The 23,189-nt window shown below is 40.0% G+C and overlaps 1 protein-coding gene across 3 annotated transcripts in view; it reads right to left on the reverse strand.

Annotated features, from left to right (window-relative positions):
- Window positions 1-23,189, reverse strand: part of Nsun3 (NOP2/Sun RNA methyltransferase 3) — a 50,120-nt gene that overhangs the window by 25,260 nt on the left and 1,671 nt on the right. For all 3 annotated transcript variants that reach the window (XM_028761168.1, XM_028761167.1, XM_028761166.1), the window contains exons 3-5: window positions 14,279-14,622; window positions 7,009-7,163; window positions 6,160-6,281 (exon numbers count right to left, since the gene is read on the reverse strand). In XM_028761168.1, coding sequence (XP_028617001.1) covers window positions 6,160-6,281; window positions 7,009-7,163; window positions 14,279-14,622 — 621 coding nt within the window. The remainder of the gene's footprint in view (window positions 1-6,159; window positions 6,282-7,008; window positions 7,164-14,278; window positions 14,623-23,189) is intronic.

The raw sequence follows: 23,189 nt of genomic DNA on the forward strand, positions 1-23,189 counted from the left end.
TTAACAGATGCTTGATAAATTAACAAATACTAATAAGATCTTTTACTAAGATTGTATTTTATAGTACTACACATACTTTTAGTGACAAAATCCACAGAAAGTTTTCATTTATGAGTGAAACATAAGACCTAAGGATAGAGTGATTTCTCCTGAACTTTCTGTAATTTCATTAACTATGGAATTCTGACAGCTATCATTAAAAAGGGCAAATTTAAGGGCTGAGTGTGTGGGTGTAGAGATCAGGAGGGGTGCAGGAACACAGCAGGTATACATGCCTGAGCCAATCCTCAGCACCAAAAAGAAAAAGTTCACTTTGCCCAATTATAGATGATTAACCTCAGAACCTCTGGTCTCTAACCCTGACTTTAAAAAATGAAAGAGAAAGGGTGAGGAAAAAAAAAGACAGAAGAAAAGAGAAACTCAATGTTACCATTATTGGCAGAATATTCTGCTTCTGTTTTCTGGATTCTAAACATGTATGACTAAGCATGTGTTGACAACATGCAAAGTAGACAGATAGGAACTCATAGAGGACAGCATATGTCATAACAAGAGTAGTGAAAGAAACCACCCACACTGATGTAACCATACCTCCTATGATTATGACTATTCTTCCAATATCTGGACTGACATTTTTGGTCTCCATATTGACAAATGATAAAGGCCCATACTCCCAAGTCACAAGGAGTCTCTCAGCTCAGCTAAAGAGCATCAGAGAATAAACGTTAGTGATTTTTTTATTGCTTCTTTTAAAACACAATTCTTGCTGTCAGTGTACCACTTTTTAAGACTTGTTACCTGGATGATTTATACAAATTTTCAAAACATTACCCAATAATCTAAGCATCCTCTTTCAATGAGTTCTTAAATTCAATTTTACTTGTCAAGTAGTGAGAAAAGAAAACCAGAAGGGGTCAGTATTTTATGTGTGATTGATTTTCTTCTAGGAAATGGATGACATGATACATTACTGCAATAAGATACTTATATTTTTGTGATAAATCATACTCTTCTGTTAGCAGTTTCCCGACCTCAAATCATGTAAACTTCTCCTGCACAAATATCAAAACCGCTTTCTAAAAAGATTCGATGTTTATCACTTTCAGCATATTTCTCCACTCCATATTCTTCTAAATACACTGACATGCAATCAGAGTGACAGAATTCTATTGTGTAGATGTACATACACATGGCACACACCAGCAATGACTGGCTTGGAAATTATTTTGAGAAGCAACCATTAAGGTATACTTTAAACAGCATTCTATGAGTAAAATTGGGCTATACTTAATTATTCCTTTAATTTCTGCTCTTCACTCTGATAGCCTAAGACCAGCTCAGGGGATGTTTGTGTGGTGGGATAGTATGTACCTTGGATCTTCATCCTTGAAAATTTCAACAGAGATTTTCACATAAGCCTGAGTCCCTTCTAAGTCTGCCATGAACTCATGCTTTCAGATCTGTCTTCTGCCATCACTCTGCTTTCTATGGCTTTGGCTATCAAATGCTAGAAACAGTACATTAAATTACACTTAAAAGCAGTACACTAAATTGTCATGATTACATGTAATACTGCATATAGATTTGCTTTCCAAAGATTTTATAAGAGAATATCAGGCTGAAGACAGAGCTTGATTCAGTTGTGAAGGGTTTGCCTAGCATTTGCAAGGCTCTGGGTTTGATCTTAGCAACAAAAGCCACCCTCACCACACACAAAAAAAGAAACAAACTACCAAAAACCTTAGACATCTACTAATAAGTTCTTTTTAGAAATTGAGATAAAAATCTTCCACTAAATAAAACACCACTTTTCATTTATATATCATAAAAATATTAATATGTGACTGTAGACTATTAACTTTCAAAAGCTAATTCTAAACCCTGTGTATATTACATATCTAAGGAATCATTTTTAAAAAGTTCTGGGAAGGCCTATAAATAGCTCACCTAGAGATCCTCCTGCTTCAGCCCTCCATAGTTCTGGGATCCGAACCTGAGGCACATGGCAGGCTCACTATCTCCGTCCTTTGTCCACAGTATCAGGCCAGGCAGCATATGCTTCCTTTTCTCCTAACTGCTATTTACAAATGCAACCAAGGACTTATAAATTCTTTGCACCTTGGCCAAAACTTGTACTATCCATTTACTCTTGTAAATTGCATAGAAATCCATTTATCTCCTATTACAGAATAAAGTGATTACGCCTGTTTTAAAAAAAAAATAAGTATGCAAGAAAAATTTAAAAAAGAAGCCAAAGAACCTCCTTTGTAAATGATAGTGGTATCTCTGATTTTTAAAATTACCATAATCCTTTTCTTTTCTGGAATGGAGAGTGAGAGATAAGGAAAGATTGTTTGGTATTACTTTATCTTTTTAACCCCGAGACTTTTCTGTATCAGTAAATCAGACCCTTTTTAAAAATGTGTCTACGGCTTATGTATTTGACTCTCTGCCCTTTTCTTCATTATCACTTAGCCACATGTGAATATCAGCTGCCTCTTGTCAGTCTCCCCAAGAGCAGCCTAGGAATCAGAGGCAAGGCATACAAGCTGCATGCCAGTGCCCAGAGCAGAGGACGATGACAGCCGCAGTGATGGCCTTTCTCAGCTACATAGGACATGAAGACTGACACTCAGTGTCAGTTAACAGTTAAAGCACACTATCAGTGTGCTTTAACACAAGCCATCTTGTTCCAAGAGTTAAGAAGACAGAAGGGTGGAGTGCCTCCTAAGGAGCAGCTTCAGCTCTCATGTCCTAAGAGCTGGAATCTTCATAATGACTGAAACTCTATAGCATCATAAACAAAATTACTACATAAAAATTAACAGTAAACCAAAGGCATGCATGCCTATGTAAAAGCGAAAATAATCAATATATTATGTAAAATGCTTTACTTTTATGCCTCATTACCTTGCAGCCCAATAATGATTAGAAGATCGGTCTGCAATCTTGATCAGATTGACATTGGTCAGAGTAAGTATAGGTGTGTATTTCAAATATTCAGGTTTTGAAATTTACTGTTTTAAAAACAGTTATTAACTGAGGTACTTTACATGTTGGGCACTACACTGAGGTACTTTACATGTTGGGCACTACATTGAGAATAAAAACTCTACTCTCCAAGATTCTTACAGTCTTGTTGAAAGAATGAGATAAGCACAGGCAAATGTCTAGTAGAGAGCAACTACACACACACACACACACACACACACACACACACACACACGTATGCACCACATCATTTTTCAAACCAGTGAAGATATCATAAGAGTATCAATCCTAGTCCTAGTGAGTTGATTAAGGGAATACTAAGAAGAGGACAGGAAAGCTGATTCCTGAAGACCAATAGCTAGAAGGAAAGGTTAGAATTAGCACAATAAACAGGAAATGGAGACTTTAGCCCTGAAACTGCAGGGAATATGTGAGGTGGGGCTCCCTGGAAGTCCATTTCAGGGAGAGTCTTAGGACCCTGCAGCTTACTGAAGAGTAAGTGGCCTTGACTACTGTGTTAAGGAGCTGGAAGTCCTGCTGCTTATGAGGAAGCACTACAAGACAGCCCGGACAGGGAGGGCCAATTCCATGTCAGGTGCATCACTCTGGCTTCTCTACACAGTGAAGCAGTAGAGCTCACACTGGAGGACTGTCAGAAGTGCTGAAATCACTTAAGTGATAGATCCAGCAACAACTAGGCTGTGAAGAATTGAGAGGACTGGACAGAGTTGACAAACATGTAACAGTTACAACTGAAATGTCTTAGTGATTGATTGGATCTGGAGAAATGGAGTAGTTGAGGATAGCTTTGGACTTAGGCAAAGACATGGCAGCATGGCATTAACTAAGATAGAAAACAGGCAGATAGATAAGGCTTTGTTTTCATTTTTTATTGTGTTGGCTTTGGCAGTGGGACTAATAAAGCATTATAAATGTGAGTTTTAACGGAGACAAATGTTTCTAGAGCACTCTGGCAGTTACTGAGTGCATAGGTGCAAGGCTAGAAAGAAATGTCAATTTAGACAGATGTTTGAAGTAGAGCACTTTCTATCATTTGAACCCATAACAGTAACATGACAGTAGCAGATTAAAGAAACAAAGTTTTGTGAGATGAGCAAGGTAAAACATAGAGAAGATACAACCACAAGGAAGAAAACATAATCACAAGTGTCCAGAGAAGAGACTATTTTAAGATGGAGTAAGGAGTCACCAAAGTAATCTGTAAGTAAGACTATGGGCTGGCAACATATAGTTTGGAGGATAACTCAAATGCAATCAAGAAAAATGCTATGGGATAGCAGTCCACTGAGATAAAAGGCAGCATGCAGAAACTGTTTTAAAAGAGAAAGAAAACAGAATACAGTAGACTGCTGCTCTAGTCCACAGAAGTTGAGCAAGTAGATATATGCAGACTCTGAAATACTACATATAAAAGTACAAGTTACAGCACATATGCACAGAATAACACCTGCTATGTTTAATGTATTTTTTATGTATACTTACATACATAGAGATTGATGCAGAAAGTTTTCTGGCATTTAAAATAAACTTAAGCCCAATGGTTAGTCTTGTCTTAAAGAAACCTGGTATGTGTTTGGATGTGCAGCCAAGAGGGTTATACCACTCAGAACATCATCTTATAATATCAGTATCTCTGGATGTTACAATTATAATTAAAAATACATTTTAGCTGGACACAGTGGCTCATGGCTATAATCTGAACCCTGGAAAGGCTGAGGTAGGAGGGTTGAAAAGTGGAGGCCAGGCTGGGTTACACAGCAACATAGTGTGAAAACAAATAGTGAGAAAGAAGGAAGGAAGGAAGGAAAGAAAGAAAGAAAGGAAGGAAGGAGGAAAGGAGGAAAGGAGGAAAGGAGGAAAGGAGGAAAGGAGGAAAGGAGGAAAGGAGGAAAGGAGGAAAGAAAGAAGAAAGAAAAAGAAAAAAAGAAAGAAAGAAAGAAAGAAAGAAAGAAAGAAAGAAAGAAAGAAAGAAAGAAAGAGGAAACAAAGGAAGGAACCTTAATACCTTAATGTTCTATCCCATCTGAGCAGGTGAGGTGTCTGACAAGCATCTGCCAAGCAAACCTGATGACCTGTGTTCAATACCTAGAAACCACAATGGAAAGAAAGAACTGACTTCCAAAATTTGTTCTGTAACCTCCATAAATGTGCCATGCATCCTGGTGTGCATGCCTGCACACACACGCGCACGCACACACACACAGAAGAAATAAAAATTCAAATTCCAGACAAATTTATTTCAAGACTAGAGTGAGTTGAGTAAAACTAAGATAGAAAAATATTCATTTAACAATTAGTACATATTTTAGAGCTTTAGTAAGAAAGGGTTTGTAAAAATTAAGCAAGCAGAAAACAATAAATTGAGACAAAATGAGAAGAAAAAGCATTAAATAAAATAGAAAATCCAAAGAGATTAGGTAATGGCAGAAATAAGAAATAGTGAAGGCAGTCCACTGCTACATATGTGCTGGGGGCCTCGTTCCAGCCTGTGAATGCTCTTTGGTTGGTGGCTCAGTCTCTGGGTGGATGAAGGGAGTGGGTGGGTGAGGAGGATGGGTGAGCAATCTCTCAGAGGCAAAGAGGAGGGGGCATGGGGTGAAGAACTCTTGGAGGGGGGACCAGGAAGGGGGACACAACATCTAGAATGTAAATAAAAGAAACAATTTAAAACTAGTGAAGGCTATCCCATGAGAGGTGAAATAAAATACCTCTGGAAGCCTCAGTGCTTACTCACAGCTTAGAAAAAAAGAAAGAAAATTGAGGTAGACAAATGTGAACAAGTGTTTACATCTTCCTAGGAGATCCACTTCTCAAGAAAATTACCAAAATATGAATCTGGTCCAAAACTACTTCCACGGGAAGACTGCTCCAATTTTGGTTAAAGCCCCAGGCCTGGGACAAACCTAGACAGAAAACAACTCTGAATCACAGCAAAATCCTTCATGGCTTTTGAGAGACACATTGAGAAAGAAAACAATACAGTACAAGAGCTTAAAAAGATGGCCTGGAACATTTTGTTTGCACCTTTTGGGGAAGTAATCAGAATACCTACAAGGAAGTTTTCCATTTGCCCAGCTAACATGCTTGACTGCAACTATTTGAATTATATCAGGAACCCAAATACGCTTTGGAATAAACAATCCTCACCTTAAGAGCTCGGCTTGTAAAACAGGCAAACTGTTCCTGTGATGGATCCTGTGGGCTGCTTTCTGAGAGTCCGACGAGAACAGCCAGCTCCGATCATTTGAACATGGAGCGTCAACCAACACCTGGAGAAAACAGAGAAACGGTGCAAACATACTTAGGCCACGGTATGTGGAGCCGCTACATGACAAACAGCGCATAAATAAAACCAGCACCTTAGGGACCCAAGATATGACACACTAAGTCCTTTTATAAATTTGTCTCCCTTTACAGAAAACTTTATGCAGTATCAGTGTCAAAAGTATCAAAAGGCATGCACCATTACACCTGGCTCTACTTAATATTCATGATGACTACAGCTACATTTAGAAATCTAACTCATCTTCAGAAAGTGAGACTATTTCTGAACTCTAAGTATTTTTTTCTACCCTAATAAAATTTTCCATTGTGGGGAACTGAACCCAGGGTCAGTGTTAATTTTTAACGATTAAAAATTCAATTTTAATTTATTGAAATGACCTTTCCTCATCTATCACACTCTGATATGAAATGTTACTGAATTAAAGTAAAATGTACAATTTTTTCTTTTTACTGGTTCAAAGGATAACTGATCATTTCCAGAGTAACTTTGAGGTCCAGAAAATAACTTTCTATAATCCCCGAACCCAACATCACTGTTTCCACTGAACCATAGTAACCATCAAATGAAAAATGTGTCCACATCCACTTTATCAAAATCTCCCCGAGTCCTGACAAAGTGTACCATCTGGAAGCAGAAGGCAAAGAACAACAGAGCCACACAATGCCGTATCACTGGGAGTCTGTCAGTTTTTCACAATACAATAAAAGTACCTTGTCAAATGATGCGGGCTGGGCATCTCCCATTTCTCTGCCATCCAATTCAGACACTTTAATTACATCTATCAAAGGCTGTGGGATGAACGATTCCAACGTCTGTCTCAGCCATCTTCCTCTCAGGCGATCATATTCATTACAGAGAAGATAACCTGAATATAAAGGATTAAAAAGTTCCAAAGTACTCCAAGGCAATGTCATTGGTAAATTCTACTTTGTAGCAAATAAACTTCAGAAAAATCAGTGCTTCGGAGATACAGCTCAGAGGTAAGCGTTATGATAACTTTAAAAACAAAAATAAATGCATACTTTATAAACTATTTATACAATGTTGTGCCTCACACCCTCCTAGAAGCTCTCACATTTATTCAATCAAGTTTAATTTGAAAACTTACAGATTCCTAGAGATGCTTAACAACCAAAGCTCACATACAGTTTTCACCCTCACGTATCAGCTGTTGACACTAAGCAATAAATTCTGATAAGTGTGTAAAGTGCCTTCCCGGTAGAAGGCAATCATTTTAAATGAAGGAAAGTGATACAGTGTATTAAAAAAAAAAGTAAGTACTCGAGCACCCAGTAAGAGATACAGGGGTTCAAACTGAGCCTAGGAAAGTTACTTAGCTCTGTGACAGCGATGGTGTCCTCATGGGGATGGGTAAAATGGGGACCATACCCGCATAGTTGTTGTGATTAAATGTGACAGAAACTGAGAACGGGAAGGTGGCTGAAGAAGACCCTTCAATGGTGGTCCTCTCAAAGAGACTCTGCTCTGAAGAGCTTGGAGAGCCAGGGGAGAAAGCGTCTGGCTTTAGCATAGTGTAAGAAGATGCACCGAGGAAGCAGAAAAGAAAAAGATGACCATGTCAACCTTCCTCCAAGTCTAGGCAGTGTGATGAGAGACTCCTCCTACTTGGAGCAGGGGAAAAGAAGGAAGTCCAGGCTTTGACCTGACATCCAGTAGCATGGTCTGCCCCAAGGAAACCCTGTGCCAGATAGTCTTGCAGCTCTCCACCTAGACTACTACTTGGTGACTCCCTAGCTAGGCAGCTAGATGCTGCCACTACTCCACCTTTCGAAGCAGAGCTGGAGATGTGAGTGAGGCTCCCAGCACCTGGAAAGCAAGCAGAAAACTGAGCACAAGACTTTGTCTTGGAGCACTGTGTTGAGACTGCCTGAGAGTTCAGAGACTAACTCTACACTCCTTCTATGACCTTGGAAGACAAACAAACAAAAAACAGGGCCCATCCCACTAGTAGGTAAGACAGAACAATGAGCACAGGACTTTGCCTTAGAACTGTGGCAATACATTACTATGAACACATCTCTCGTGATGAAAAAGACTACCTTTTGCTAAAATTCGCAGGCAGAGTTAGAAATGCACTCTGAGGTTACTTAAGACTGGTAACCTAAGTACTTAAGACTGAGTACTATGTACTCAGCCTGTTTGTTTGACTTGCCTTTAAGAAAAAACATTTAGCGACTTGCCATAATTATTTTGTGGACTTCCTATATATCTAAGCAAATATATAGCTTTAATCTTAAAATATATGTACTTCCTTGTCCCCTACCCACAAGTAATACATATATGTGTGTATATTATATAAATGAGGAAGCATAGCAGGTAGGCTGAAAGCAACCTTAGGAAGCAATTATTCCCAATGAATATTGGAAGTGTCGGCTGGTAAGTCTGTTTGCAAAGATGATTGCAGTACTGTTTCTAAGGGTCAGGTGGCATTAGTAAAGTGTCATCTCTTGTAAAACACTGTTCAGAATTTCTGTATTCCCCATCCCTTCCCATGTGGTATTTTCTGTACTGTTCAAATAACTACAGAACACTGCTCTTTACTGGAGATACAGACATAGACACAAACACAGAAAAGACAAGACAGCAGTTAGGCAAGCGCAGGTTCACACTCAGATTACAGACAGGAGAAATATGGAAGACACAGGGAGAGAGAAGAGAGAATTCAAGTCTGGGCTCACTGTTGGTAAAAGTACTCCCAGGGCAGTATTTAGATTTCTCTTCCTTAATGCATTTGCGGTATGCTGAGGTAAATATTATTTTAAAACTGATGCAAGAACTCAGTGCCAGGCTGGTAAAGGTGAGCACATTCTAGAAATCCTAGTCCACATGCCAGTGCCTATGAACTGAGGTCCTATATCTGTCTTAATGCTAACATCAACTAAGTTTCTAACCTTGCCAGTATCTCTTGTGGCCAGTTATACATGTTCAGGACCATGGGTGGACATAAATCCACCTAAAGAACAGAGAGTATATAGCAACGTAGGTCTCAGTGTCCCTATGTTATGATGGTCTCAGTAGGCTGTGGGCTCTGGATATAATCTTGGTTTTCAGTATTTTTAACCATGAAACTATCAATTCTCTTTCCTCCCTGACAAATCATGTGGAAGCAGGTAGCTACTTCAAGTAAAGAGAGGTACTGGGGTGGTGAAATGGTCTGTCCCAAAACTTGACAACATGCATCTGAGCCATAGAGGCAGTGAGGAAGGAGATAACTGACTCCTGAAAGTTGATCCCCAGGATGCACATGTTGGAAGGAGATAGCTGACTACTGCAAGCCATAGTTTGACATCCACAAATGTGTCCTGGCAAGTGGACATGTGCACCTCCACACACACATACACAAACATCAATTGTAAAAGGGGTGCTGATTTTTAAGCAAAAAGAAGGGAGATATTTATCAAAATGCAACAAGCCACCAAGTCAGAGCCTGGCTTGGTCCTTTCCCCTGTGGCACGGAGACCAGGTTGAGCTTTAGTGCCTGACCATAGACCAGTGACTGCAGGTGAGCCACATGAGCCTACTCCAGCCTTGGAGTAAGGTTTGTAGTGATAAACTATACATTTAGGCACTTCTCTAGTTCATTCTGAACTACATACCTACTAAAGATATGAGATGAAATGCAGCTTGGGAAATCAGAGAGATGAACCAGCAGCAGCAACAAAAAACCCAACAGTGGAACTGTAATAAACCCAGACATAGGCTGCCATCTAGTGCTGAAGCATCAGAAAGGCCCACAGATGCATGCAAACCTCTTAGAATTTCATAAAGAGCAGACACAGCTATAGTAAAAAAGCTGGAAGAAATACCTGGTTTTTATGCACAGACTATTTCATACATCAGGTACTAGAAATCTTATAAGAATCATGACCACATTTAATGGAGAATTATAAGACAAGAACTGAGCATAAAACAAGCAGCACCTGGATAATGAAAAGAGCTAAAACTAGTATTTGGGGGGAAATTTGATAAGATTCAGGAAAAAACAAAGAGGCAACTTAATACCTAAACAGAGAAACAACAAATTAAAGCTACTCCTAAAACCATCTAACAAATACTTAAATGTAATAGAAGGCAGGAACAGCAGGACAGATCAAATAACAAGAAAAATTATAGTTGCCTTGAAAACAGATTATTTGAAAATATACAGGAGCCTGATATAGCTGTCTCCTGAGAGGCTCTGCCAGAGCCTGACAAATACAGAGGCGGAGGCTCACAGCTAACCATTGAACTGAGTATGGAGTCCCCAATAGAGGAGTTAGAAAAAGGACTGAAGGAGCTGAAGAGATTTGCAAGCCCATAGGAAAAACAACAATATCAACCAACCAGACCCCCCAGAGCTCCCAGGGACTAAACCATCAACCAAAGCGAACACATGGAGGGACCCATAGTTCCAGCCGCATATGTAGCAGAGAATAGCCTTGTCAGACATCAGTGGGTAGAGAGGCCCTTGGTCCTGTGAGGGCTTGATGCCCCAGTATAGGGGAATGACAGGGCAGGGAGACTGGAGTGGGTGGGTAGGGGAACATGTTCATAGAGGCAGGGGAGAGGGATGGGATAGGAGGGTTCCAGGGGGGAAACCAGGAAAGGGGATACATTGAAATACATAAAAAAAATTCAACAGAGAAAAATAAAAATAAATATATACTGTTGGAGAAAAAAAGAAGTAAATAATAGCGGGAGCTGGGATGAACAAAGCCTGTGAGAATTTGATGTCACCATCAAAAGAGCAAATTCATGAGTTGCAGGGGTTCCAGAAGGAAGTGAAAAAGCCAATGGAGTAGAATAGACTTCACTAGAAAACTCCCTAAGCCTAGAACAAGATTTAAGAATCCAGACACACAGATATCAATGGTTGTATCAGATCCAACACAACCAAATTTACATTAAAGTACTTTATAACCAAGTATTGAAAGGGTAAATAAAGACACAATACTAAAAACAATAGAAATGTGGAAAAATGCCTGCAGATATGAAAGCAAAAAGATATGAAAGGGCAAACATGAGTAAAAATTTCAATATTTCCTCTACTAAATGTCAACCAGATGTCTAAACTGTACCACTGGCAGTAAGAGAACTTCAGTCTAGAAGGGTTACAGCCCTTGTGGAGTTTGACCATGCCACTCTATTAAGTTGCATTGTTTCTGAACATGCTGTTCATGTTTTACATGAGAAACACAACTGTTTTTTCTTTTTCATTAAAAACTAGCATACTGCATAGCTGTTTTTTTTAAGATTTATGTATTTTTATGTATATGAGTACTCTATCTGCACGTACACCTGCATGCCAAAAGAAGACATCAGATCACATTATAGATGGTTGGGAGCCACCATGTCGTTGCTGGGAATTGAACTCAGGACCTCTGGAAGAGGAGCCAGTGCCCTTAACCATGAAGACATCTCTCCAGCCCTGCAATAGTTGTTTTAATTTAAAAGAAAGAGGAGAAGGAGGAAGAGGGGGAGGAAGAGGAGGTGGAAGAAGAAGAGGAGGAAGAAGAGAGGGAGGGGGGAAAGGGGAGGATGAGAAAGAGGGGAAGGGGGAGAGGAAGGGGGAGGGGAGTGGGAGAGAGGGAAGAGGGAGGATGGGGAAGGGGGCAGCGGGGCCGCACGGGAAGGGGACGCGAGGGGAGGGGGAGAGGGAGAAGGAGGAGAGGGTACAAAGGGGTACTGGGTTACAGGAGAAGGCAACTGGATCACCAGATAGACAAGTAAACACATTCTTCAATCATTTAAAACCCTTTCTTCAATCAAAGACATAACATTGTTGCCTAGGAAAATGTCCAATGTGGATCTGCTGTATAAACTGCACACTTAGTATTGCCATCATTTGAAGTTTTGCTTTTCTATAAGCAGCAACTAGCATTGCTTCTGCGTTCCACATGTGAATACCATTGCTAACGTAATTTGGGCTTTAAACAGCAGCATGAAGACACTAGTGACTTGTAGGGAACCTTTGTCATTAGTCCCACTTAGATGAAAAGCTCCTTCGTTTGGATCACTGCTGATAGTTCACTGCCCTTGATGTGAGCCTCTCCCCCTCTTTGAAGGCTACAGTGTTATCAGTTTACCGTTGCGTTCCAGAGCCAATCATCTTCCTCACTTCAAATGTGGAAAGTATCTATAACCCACGAATAAAGTGATTTAAGATTGAAACGCCACTTCTCAACATGGAAACAGATTCTGATATTTCTCTTCAATCTTCTACAATATTCACTATTCTATTCCTAAATTTAATAAGCTTGTAAGAGTTAATATAAAAGCATCATCAAGGAACACATAAGGGTGGGTATAAACAAATACTCCTTAAATAATTCCAAAAAGCACAGCTCAGATTATAAAAATAGTCGTGTAGCCTTACTAAAATCTAGCCTTACTATTTATTTTTATTTCTTATGTCAAAACACAGAAAACTTCAGTTTCAAAGTCATATACAAAATGTAAAACATATTAGGTGCTTAGGGTTTTTTTTCTCCTAAATATCAATATATCTGTACCACAGCCATATATATTTGTATCAAGCCCAAATGTAGCTTTACAGTTTGAATGTTTCCAAAAACTTTTATTTCAACAGCATATGTTCTCAAAGGAAGAAATAAATTAGCAGTCTACAAGCTACAGTATGTATGTCCTGGGGAAAAATAATACCTTTCTACGAGACAGGAAAGCTTGGAGAATCTGAACCAATCACTTTTTAGATCATCCCATTTCCTAAAGACATCTCTGTCCACATGACCATTCACCACATTTGCAAATAAAAGCAAGCTTTTCCCTCATCCATAATCTTAAGAAAAATGTGCTACAGTTTAGAAGCCTCTAGGACTTCAACAAAGTTCAATTTCAAACACTAAGAGTCTGGAGACAAGTCTCAGCCAGTAAGAGCTCTTGATGTAAAATGATCACCTATATTAATGTAATTTACAATGAAACGGACTCATTTTGTGTGTGTATGTATGTGTGTGCACATTTTGGTTGAACAAACATGTAGAGGGTGCAGAGGTTGATTTGGGGTATCTGTCTGTGTTCACAGCTCTCTGTCCTAGCCCCAGGAACCTTCCTGTCTTTCCACCTCCTCAGTGCTAAAATGATAGGCACAGGGCAATATGCCTAGTATTTTCTTCTCAATGTGGTGCTGTGTGTAAACACAAGCTTATTAGGCCTCATGTTTACATGGCAGACACTGTACTGGAGACATATCCCCAGCCCTCCACTGTACGCCAGTATTAACAGTAACAATGTCACTACAGAACTTACTGCATTGTCTAATACTATCTTCTCTGCCACATGTGCTCATGAGAACTTGACCTGCGCTCTAGGAATAAAATAATTTAAAGACCTCTAAGAAAATGGGAGCATAAAATACTTCATGGAGCACCTTTGTTGTGATTATATGCTCTAGGTCATTACCTTAGTATTCTGAAAACTGTCAAATTAATTTCACCTCTTTTTCAAAGGAGAATATTAAGAAATTTGAAACTGTACATATTACATAGTATATGTCCACTGAACAGAACTGTTTTAGAACTGTACAGTCTAAGGAATAACACAATGAAATAGTTTTAAGTAGATTTGTGTGTGTTTTATAAAGAGCTATGACAATGACACACAGACAAACCTCTCAAGTATAAGGAGCTCAGTGGCAGAACTCTTACTTAGCCTGAGAGAAGCCCTGAGTGCCATCTCCTGTGAAACCAAGCACCAAAAGGGAAAATCTCAAAACCCTTCTCAATTAGCCTAGGAGCACTCTCTTTCTCTGGGAGATGCATTCCGGGAATGGAGTTCTGCAGTACACAGTGCTCTTCTCCATCCCTCCTCAGCTCTGTTCTCATCCCTACTCACGGTGTCCTTCTGTTCCTCAGGATTCCTAACCCTGCACACTCCTTCTCACACCCCTTCCTCTGCCTTCCAGGTATCAGAAATATTGAGGTGTGAAACAACTCGAGGTGCAGACAGAGCAGACAGTACCTGGATAAGCACATTGCAGCAGAGCCACAGATTTGCCTCCAGGAGCAGCACACAAGTCCAGGACTGTCTCCCCGTCCCTCAGTTCCAGAGCCAATACTGGGAGAAGAGAAGCAGCATTAAGGAGGTAGTACTGTTTCAAGCTTCCAGTCTGATGTCGTTCTGAAGGCATTTGGTCTGGCGTTCGGCTGAGGTAACACTTCATTGATTTAGGATAATGTGGTGAAGCCCCTTGAAGGACTGTGTGATAGCCTCTCAAACGCAAGGCCTTTTCCAATTCAAAGGGATAATTGAATCGGTTGAAGAGGACGGCGTATTGCCACAGTGATGGAGATATCAGAACATCCCTGTGACAGAAAATGAGCAATAAATGAGTATTAGTATCATGAACTAGTGCATTTTAAAGATGAATAGGGTGAATGTGGTCATAGGTTTACACTTCATTTACCTGTGATTTTTCAGAGTCTGTAATGGTAAGTCTGGACTGCCAGTGTGACTTAGCTGAGAAACAAATGCATTTAGTACTGCAGACCTCTGGCTGTTTCTCTGAGATGACTAGTTTCTGAGGCTTTTGCCTAATCAATAGATTATTAATCTCTGGTCAGATGTGAGGCCTGGTTGGGAAGTAGTAATCACTAGAGCTGTGTCCTGGGGACATAAATTTTCCCTCAGCCCCTCCCATTTCCTTTTGTATCCCCAGGCCCGGACAATGTGAGTGACTGTGGTCCACTAAGTTTTCCCCGCTACTGAATCTATGAGACACTTCTGAATCTATGAGCAAAGTGAATCCATCACTTTATATTATTTTCATAACTAACCCTGTAACAGCAAGACAAAACTCTAATTCAGGACTGGTCTTCCTGACTTTCTCTTTTTCCTCAAAAGAGTGTGATGATGCTCATCCTGACTTTATTTAAAAATATGATTTTATTCATATTAGCTTATTGTAAAATTACTTTTGATTAATGTGTTAGGGTCGCACAGAGGCTAGAAAGAAGGCAGAGGGTACAAACTTGCTTTACAAACATGAAGATATCCAGCAGCCAGGTACAAAGTTAGGGAGGCTATTCGTCCCTTAACCCCAGCATTGAGGGGGCAGCGGGCTGTGCTCCCTGCCACTTAACAGCTAGCTTCTGGTTCAATGAGACAGTCTATCTCAGGGCTGTAAGACTGACTGCAATAAAGGAAGACACCTGAAAGACTGCTCTAATCTCCCCGCATATCTGTGCACAGATACACATGCCTGTACAGCATGTGTAACCACATACTCCCATGCATGTATCAAAGATATCAGACACACACATAACACACACACACACACACACACATACAAAGTGTTCTGCGGTGCCTTAAACTGTAGCTTCCAGAACACAGAAGTCTTGCCCTCCAAATGCAGCGTGACTAGAATTTACATAGCTTTGTAGATGGCACTCAGTATTTTTGTTGGGGATAGAAAGATGGCTCAGTAATAGTTACAAGTGCTTACTGGTCTTGGAGAACACACACAAATAAGTTTCAGCACCCATATGACAACTCACAACTGTCTAATCGAAAAGTGAGTCCAGTGCCCCTTTTTAGAGCCCAGTTGCTCCTGCACACAGGTGATGCACATAACCTGTGCAGGCTCAAATTTAATTATTAAATAATAAATCTTTCAAAAAACAAAATCCAGAAAAAGTATTTTTTTTGTGTGTCAGTACTTGCACAAAGAAGGGTTTTCCCCAGTTATGAAATTTAAGGCCAAGTATTCTTTACAGTAGAGGGGAAAGTACTATCACAAAAATAATGTATTGGAAGCGATGAGCATTAAGCTCTTCGCCAACAATAACTGGGGTTTGCAAAGTTAACTTTGGGGAACTCTGCAGTAATAGAATTAATGACTTGACAAGAGGCTAAGCTGATACAGATCCAAGGATGATTTTAAACATCACTGTGGACTGACTAATGGTGCAGGTTTCCCCTGGCTCAGATGATACAGATCCAAGGATGATTTTAAACATCACTGTGGACTGACTAATGGTACAGGTTTCCACTGGCTCAGATGATACAGATCCAAGGATGATTTTTAAACATCACTGTGGACTGACTAATGGTGCAGGTTTTCCCTGGCTACTCACCTTCCTAGTTTTGTATTCCACACAACAATTAGCTCTCTTGACAATCACAAGCTCACATCAACTGACAGATGATGCATCAGGAAACATTTAATTTATTTACTAGCTGACCTTTCCAGATGAGTTTTTTGGGAGCCTCATTAACCATAGTCAATTAAATAAATTCTAGCTGCTATTCGCCCTGAAGTTGCTTATGTGAGAAATGGCTGGATTGAAATGTAACACCTGTGACTCACACACGCCATGTGAATTTCAATTACTCCCATAATGTGGAATGCTTTCCCTTTCACTGCCTCTTGCTTACTACTGTGGACGGTACATCTATTTCATTTACTTTGCCACTGGATACTGCCCGGAGTTACTGCTTCAGTTGGATAGAGCCTGAATTTTTTTGTTTCTTTTAAAGAAAACTGGTGAACTTCTTTACATGTGTGTGAATATATGGTGTGGGTGTGCAAAAGTGAAGGTACATATATACTTCGTTGCCTCTGTGGAGGCCAGAGTTCTGGGAGTCAGTACTCATGCTCCACCGTTCTGGAGGCATGGTCTCTTGTTTATGCAGCTGCACTTAGTACCCCACGCCAGTGAGCCCTCCGGTTTTCAAGCAATTCTTCCTCCATCTTGCTCTGAGACTGTAGATGTGTGCAGCAGCATTCAGTGGATCTGAGCTGAGGTCAGGCTTACTTACCAAGCCCTTGGGCCCACTGAGTAATCTACCCAACCCAGGGTCAGAAACTCTAGTTTCTAACCATTTCCAGGTGGTACAATGACCTCGGTTCTCTATGGCCACACTTTGGAAATTACAGCTTTAACATAGACCCCAAACTGAAACTGAGGGAGCGTTATACATTTTCTGAATGTATATACCACTCATATGCTCCAAAACAGATGGGAACAGTCAACGTGGACAGTCATGTGCAACAGCCTGGATTAGCTCAGCTTACACCAACCACACATCCCTTAACAAACAAGGGTACTTCTCAACTGTTTGGCCTCGGGCACAGTATTTCTTTTCTTCAGAACTCACAAAGATATTCTTGGATTTTTATTACTACAAGGAAGTTTTAGGAATCAATTGATCAGGTAAAAAGTACTTGTAACCCAGAGGTCATGAGACATATATCTAACCTCAAAAGTCAAGAGGCTGAGGCAGAAGGCCAACCTGGGCTCTATGCTGAGTTCCAGATTAGACTGTGCCAGAGGGAGGAACCTCCTCAAAATTAGGTGAGGTGTGGTGGGAAAGTGGGAGGAGTGGAAGGAGGAGAGGCTGCAGTCTGACGTGTTGTATGACAGAAGAACAAATAAAAAGAAGGAAGTACGTCCATAGAAAACTCAATAAGGATTACATTATAAGCATTCAACTTGGAGAATTCACACCTTCAGGGCACTAAGCCTTTCCAACCCCCAAGCAGTGTGTTTTTCTTCATTAAGATTTTCTTTGCGTTCTCTTAGTAATGTTATTAATCTCATTTCCTTAGAAGAATCCTGCTTAAGCAGATTGGCAGTGGAGGAATATCCCTGGCTTCTGTCCGTTATCTAACATGCTCACTGAGGAGAACATGAGAAAGAAGTCCCAGGACCAAGGCAGCAGCAGCACATGCACATGGGGAGGAGCTCGCTGTGGTGCTGGCGCCTGGTGGATGATGTGGATACATAGTGACAGTTACAACCGTGAGTTCCTGGTATGGAGCTACTCACAGACTTAAGGATGGGAGAGCCTGATCAGACCTGGAAATAGCCACTATGGTGGTGACACAGAATCTTCAGAAACTAGTCTCCTCTGTTTATGAACTAAACAAAACGAAGTTTCATTAAAGCAAATAAAATCGGGGTCCCTCATGATCTACACAGAGACCTGCTGAAATGTTTGGGTTTGCGTGAATAGCATTCTTTTGAGACAGAATGTCACTATAAGGTCCAGACTAACTCTTGCTTCACCTTTTTGAGTGCCTAACATGAATTGTTGGCCTTGAAACCCTGGTCCTGCAGCACTGTGTAAGAGTACACAAGGGACAGGCCTGGAGTATTTCTATCCTGGTACACAGAGGCAGGCCTGTTTCAACAATAGAAAAAGCTTGCCCCATAGGAACAGTCAAAGTGGACCTGCCCAATGGAGCACTGCTAGGAGCTGCTGAGGCTCGTGCACCCAGGCCCAGGAAAGCCCCACTATATGTCAATATAGGACTCTCAGTCCCCTAGGCACGTGAATATTGGAGTGACTTGACACTCGCCCTCGTCCACTTAACACTGATGTATTAATACTTCTTCAATACATTTTTATGCTTAGAAACCATTTTTAACCATTTTGTTTGCCATTTTATTCATAATTGCCTAGCATGCACACTCATACATGCACTCCATATGTACTCTTATGTTTGCTCTCCCTGTGTCCTTAGATCTGTACATGTAAAAATAGTAAATTCTAGATTCCATTATCAATAATCTTAATAAAATTTACTTAAATTTTGATATGCATTAAAGATAAGAGTAAGATCTGATAGGAAACTGGTATCTTAATGAAAGAAGCTTTCACTTCCACATATTCGTACATGATTACTCTTAGGTAGAATGATTGAGGTTTCAATATCAATTTTATGCCAATCTTGGACTTTTATAAACCAGAGAAAATTACCACTTAAGTTAGTTAAAACTCAATATTTTTTGTTAAATTCAATACACTTTTCATGTTTCCCATCTTGAGTTCTTCTGAGTTATGTCTCCAACATCTCCCACACTGTTACTGATTCTTCACCCAATCTATATCCATGAGCTGTCAACTGCAGCTCTCTGGCTGTGTGGAAATGCAGCACTGGGAAACCTCTCCACTGTCAAGTTTCCATTTAGTGTCTAAGCCCTGACACTGACATCCCATGTCTTAGGCATCTGTGCATTTTGACATTCTAGAAATATTTTAGAAATGAATCAAGGGATTAAGAGCATCTGTTGTTCTTACAGAGGACCCAGGTTTGGTTCCCAGCATCCACATGGTGGCTCACAACCACCTGTAATTACGGTTCCAGGAATCTAATGCCCCTTCTGAGCTCCTCAGACACAAAGCACTCACATGGTACATATAAACACAAATGCAAGCAATACCCATACATGCAAAACAAATTAAATAAATCTACATAGTAATTATTAAAAAGAAATGCTATATAGAAGTGAAAATGGTAGATTGTGCAACTGTGTTTTTTGTTTTGTTGCATTTTTTGTTTCTTTCTGGTTATAGGAGAACCAGAAAAAGGCAAGTTGGGAAGGGAGCACTCAGGGAGCTGGGTGGGCATGCTCCTGAAAGGCTCAGAGACTGGTGGGACTTGCTGTGAGTATCTGTCCCTGTGAAAGTTTTTGCGACTCTCATTTTTTATTCTTACTCAACATAACAAATTGTTACTGTCTTCCTGCAAAGATGTATTCATTCATTCTCTAAATAGATACTATGCTTTGGCCATACGCCGTTACCTATTTACAATTAATGTTTAAATTTTATGTAAAGTGACTTTAAATGATCGTAAACTAAACTTGTACAGAGGAATGACTGACCTTTGAGAAAGTCAAAGAAGTCACAGGAGCAGCAGTCATTAGGTTGGCTTGCCTGTTGTATGGGGTCCATAACAGTAGTAATAACTACTATTTGCTGAGGCTTCTGGATAATGTAAAGGAATCAGTTTTATACACAGATTTCATTCCTATTACTCTTTCTATGTTTCTGATGTCCATGATGAAACATATGATTTCATAGATGCCGACTATGCATGCTACCACTGAGTTATACCTTAAGCCCTGTAATTACTATTTTAATAAGTCTGGCACTTAAAACATGAAAATGGTGAAAATGACATATTTGAACATATTTGGTAATGCAATCTCTCTTTAGCTTTTCTGTGACTCTCTTTTTCTCTTGTTATTCTGCTCCCTACCAAACCTTCCTCTCCGGTGATGAAGCTAAGCTGACAGCTGCTATGAGTTTGAATTTCCAGGGTTGAAAAAAATGACAAATCATTATACAAATGTCCTCCCTGTCCACTAGAGGGTGCTCACTGGACCAGTCGGAGGATTGGTCTCAGAAATAGGACTCATGGAAACACTCTGAAGTTATTGAAAGGGCTAACTGCTTCTCCCCTTTTCCTGGCAATGCTTCACAGAGGTTGCCTCAGATCATTGGAAAATACAGATATTTACATTGCCATCCATAACAGTAGCAAAACTACAGTTATGAAGTAGCAACAAAAATAACTTTATGGTTAGGGGTCATTACAACATGAGAAACTGTATTAAGGTCACAGCATTAGGAAGGCTGAGAACCACTGGTATATTTATGGAAATTTATATTCTCTTTTGAAATAATGATTGAATATATACTATTTTGCTTGTCTTACAGGTCAGGACAGTGTGGTAGAGATTTTTCAATAACTTATCTAGGTTGTATGCTACAAGATGCTGAGAGATCTGAACCCATACTCTTACCTACTAGAAGGAAGGAGGGAGCAGAACAACTAGTACCAAAGGCACAGAGGATCCTTCCTCTCCACTCCTAAGATGTTTGGTTCAGAATCTGCACATAGCAAAACTTTCTTAGAAAGGCAGAGCATGGAAGGTAGCATAGGATGGACGGGGTAACACAGTGAAGCATGGCAGCACTGAGAAGCAGCATACCAGGCCTCCGTGTGTCCCCATCTGACTTATCTGTGAGTGGAAATTGCTGTGCCTCACAGGGCTGCAGAGGGTTGGTGTTGGTTTTAAAATGATCAATCACCTGGAACAGAGTGCCTTGACAGTGGAAGAATACAGTGTTTAGCAATGGGAGGTAATATGACTGACCAAGGATGCTCACAAAACCTAGGTACCCAGCTGTCTTTGGGGATTCTGTCATAGAGACTTTACTATCCATCCATGCCAGTCAGCTTTCATCAGACACCAAACCTCCTGCAGGGTGTTCCCTTATTTGTGGTCTACAGCTCCCTTGTTAGACTAGCAGGAGTGGCACAAATCACCAGGTAAACAACTGGCTCTTATCAGGGCATTACCAGTACATTTCAAGGACACAGAGATCACCTCTAAGTAGGTAAGAGAAAACCCCAGACCTACCTCCCAGTAAAGTTTCATTGCAAAGATATAATGGAGTAAGGAATCAAGACTCACAGTGATGCCTCCAAAGGAGAGAACCCAAGTCAATCCTGACAGCAGCCTGGGCTTAGAAGACAGTAATAACATGCATGCCAGTATCCTGAATGAGAGAACTAAGAGTAATTGCTGGAAAACTGAAGCAGTGCACTCAGTTTGGAAAGGAACTGCATAGTGTAAGATGATATCACATGGATGCAAATGTAAAGTTCTGATACACACTTCCCTGAAGGGAACAAGCTGGAAGCAAGTACAGCAAACGCTGAATTATGGAGACCTTGAAACCCAGCCTGCCCCACTGCTACAGAAATCTGAGAAATCTGAATTCCTTTCTAGATGAGGGGGAGAAGAATGCTGATAGTAAAAGTACTTAAATGAAGCGTAACATTATGTTTGCAAATAGCTATAGAACAAGCATACAATTCTGTTCTTACTTCCCTAGGCTACCTTCCATGGTCTGCCTTTCTAAGAAAGCTTTTATTTTGCCTATGGCAAATTTAGTACATGTTTATGCAAAACTTAAATTACCATGAAATCCTACCAAAAAGGTAGACAGAGCAGAAGGCACAGCTAATTACATGGCTTTGAGGTTCACTGCTCATTTTGTTCAGGGTCAAATAGTAATTTATAAATCTTTCTGCATACACAAAGTAGAAAATCAACTCATTACAGGTTACGAATAACCAGGTTACTAAAAAGTCTTCAGACAAAACACTTCTTACAAATCTTTTGTTATAATTCATCCATGAACGTTAATTATATCCCAGGTATGAGGCACAGTACTGTCAGTAGTGGGAAATTGGGACTCAGACAGACTGGGCAAAAGTTTCAACTCTACTTACTAACCAGCTAAATGAATTTACACAAATTACTTTAACTCTATGTTATAACCTAAGAAAAACTGGAAACAAAGTATTTAGGTAGGTATTATTTGAACACAAAACCTACCTACAAATGTAAAGTGTGTGGTTCTTTAGGTATTTCATATGAATGAATACCTTTGCATACTAAAATTCTCATGAATTCATGTTATATGTCACTATTCACGTTTTGATAGTAAAACACATAAAATGTAGCATTGTTGAAATAACAGTTACATTTTTATTTTGTTTCCTAAATATCTTAATGTCCTAAAATCATCTTTGGCGCACTTCACAGTTTATCTTTATAAAGACTTCATGTGTGTTTCAAATTATGCTTAAAGTTGTTCTATGAAAAGACATACGTACTGAGTTCATCTCAGAAGAGATGGTATAAAACAATCATCTGAGACATGACTGTCTGAGCTAAGTTCCAGACTATCCAGTCATACGTTTTCATCTCTGCTGTGCAAAACAGGTTGGCAACATTCCCTCAGCCTTGAATGTCTGGTTCCCTTTGCCAAGTTAATTCCAAAGTCACCAGTGGCTTTCACTGACACCCATACACCGAAATAAATAAAATGCCCTATTATTGATGCATGTTTCTGGAATGTTTAAGGTTTCCCTCCCATTTGCTTCTCCCATGAATAGACTGAATGGAAACTAGACAGAAGGACTATATTGTTCTTTGTATTCTAGGGGGTATCATATATACCAATCAGACATTCCATATAAAACCCCATTCACTACCATTCCGATCAACAGCAAAAACTCACCAAAACACAGATCATATTTGTCAGTTTAAAAAAAATTACCGAA

The sequence above is a fragment of the Grammomys surdaster genome, unplaced genomic scaffold (assembly GCF_004785775.1).
Source record: "Grammomys surdaster isolate TR1022 unplaced genomic scaffold, NIH_TR_1.0 126679, whole genome shotgun sequence".
In the NCBI taxonomy this organism is placed as follows: domain Eukaryota; kingdom Metazoa; phylum Chordata; class Mammalia; order Rodentia; family Muridae; genus Grammomys; species Grammomys surdaster.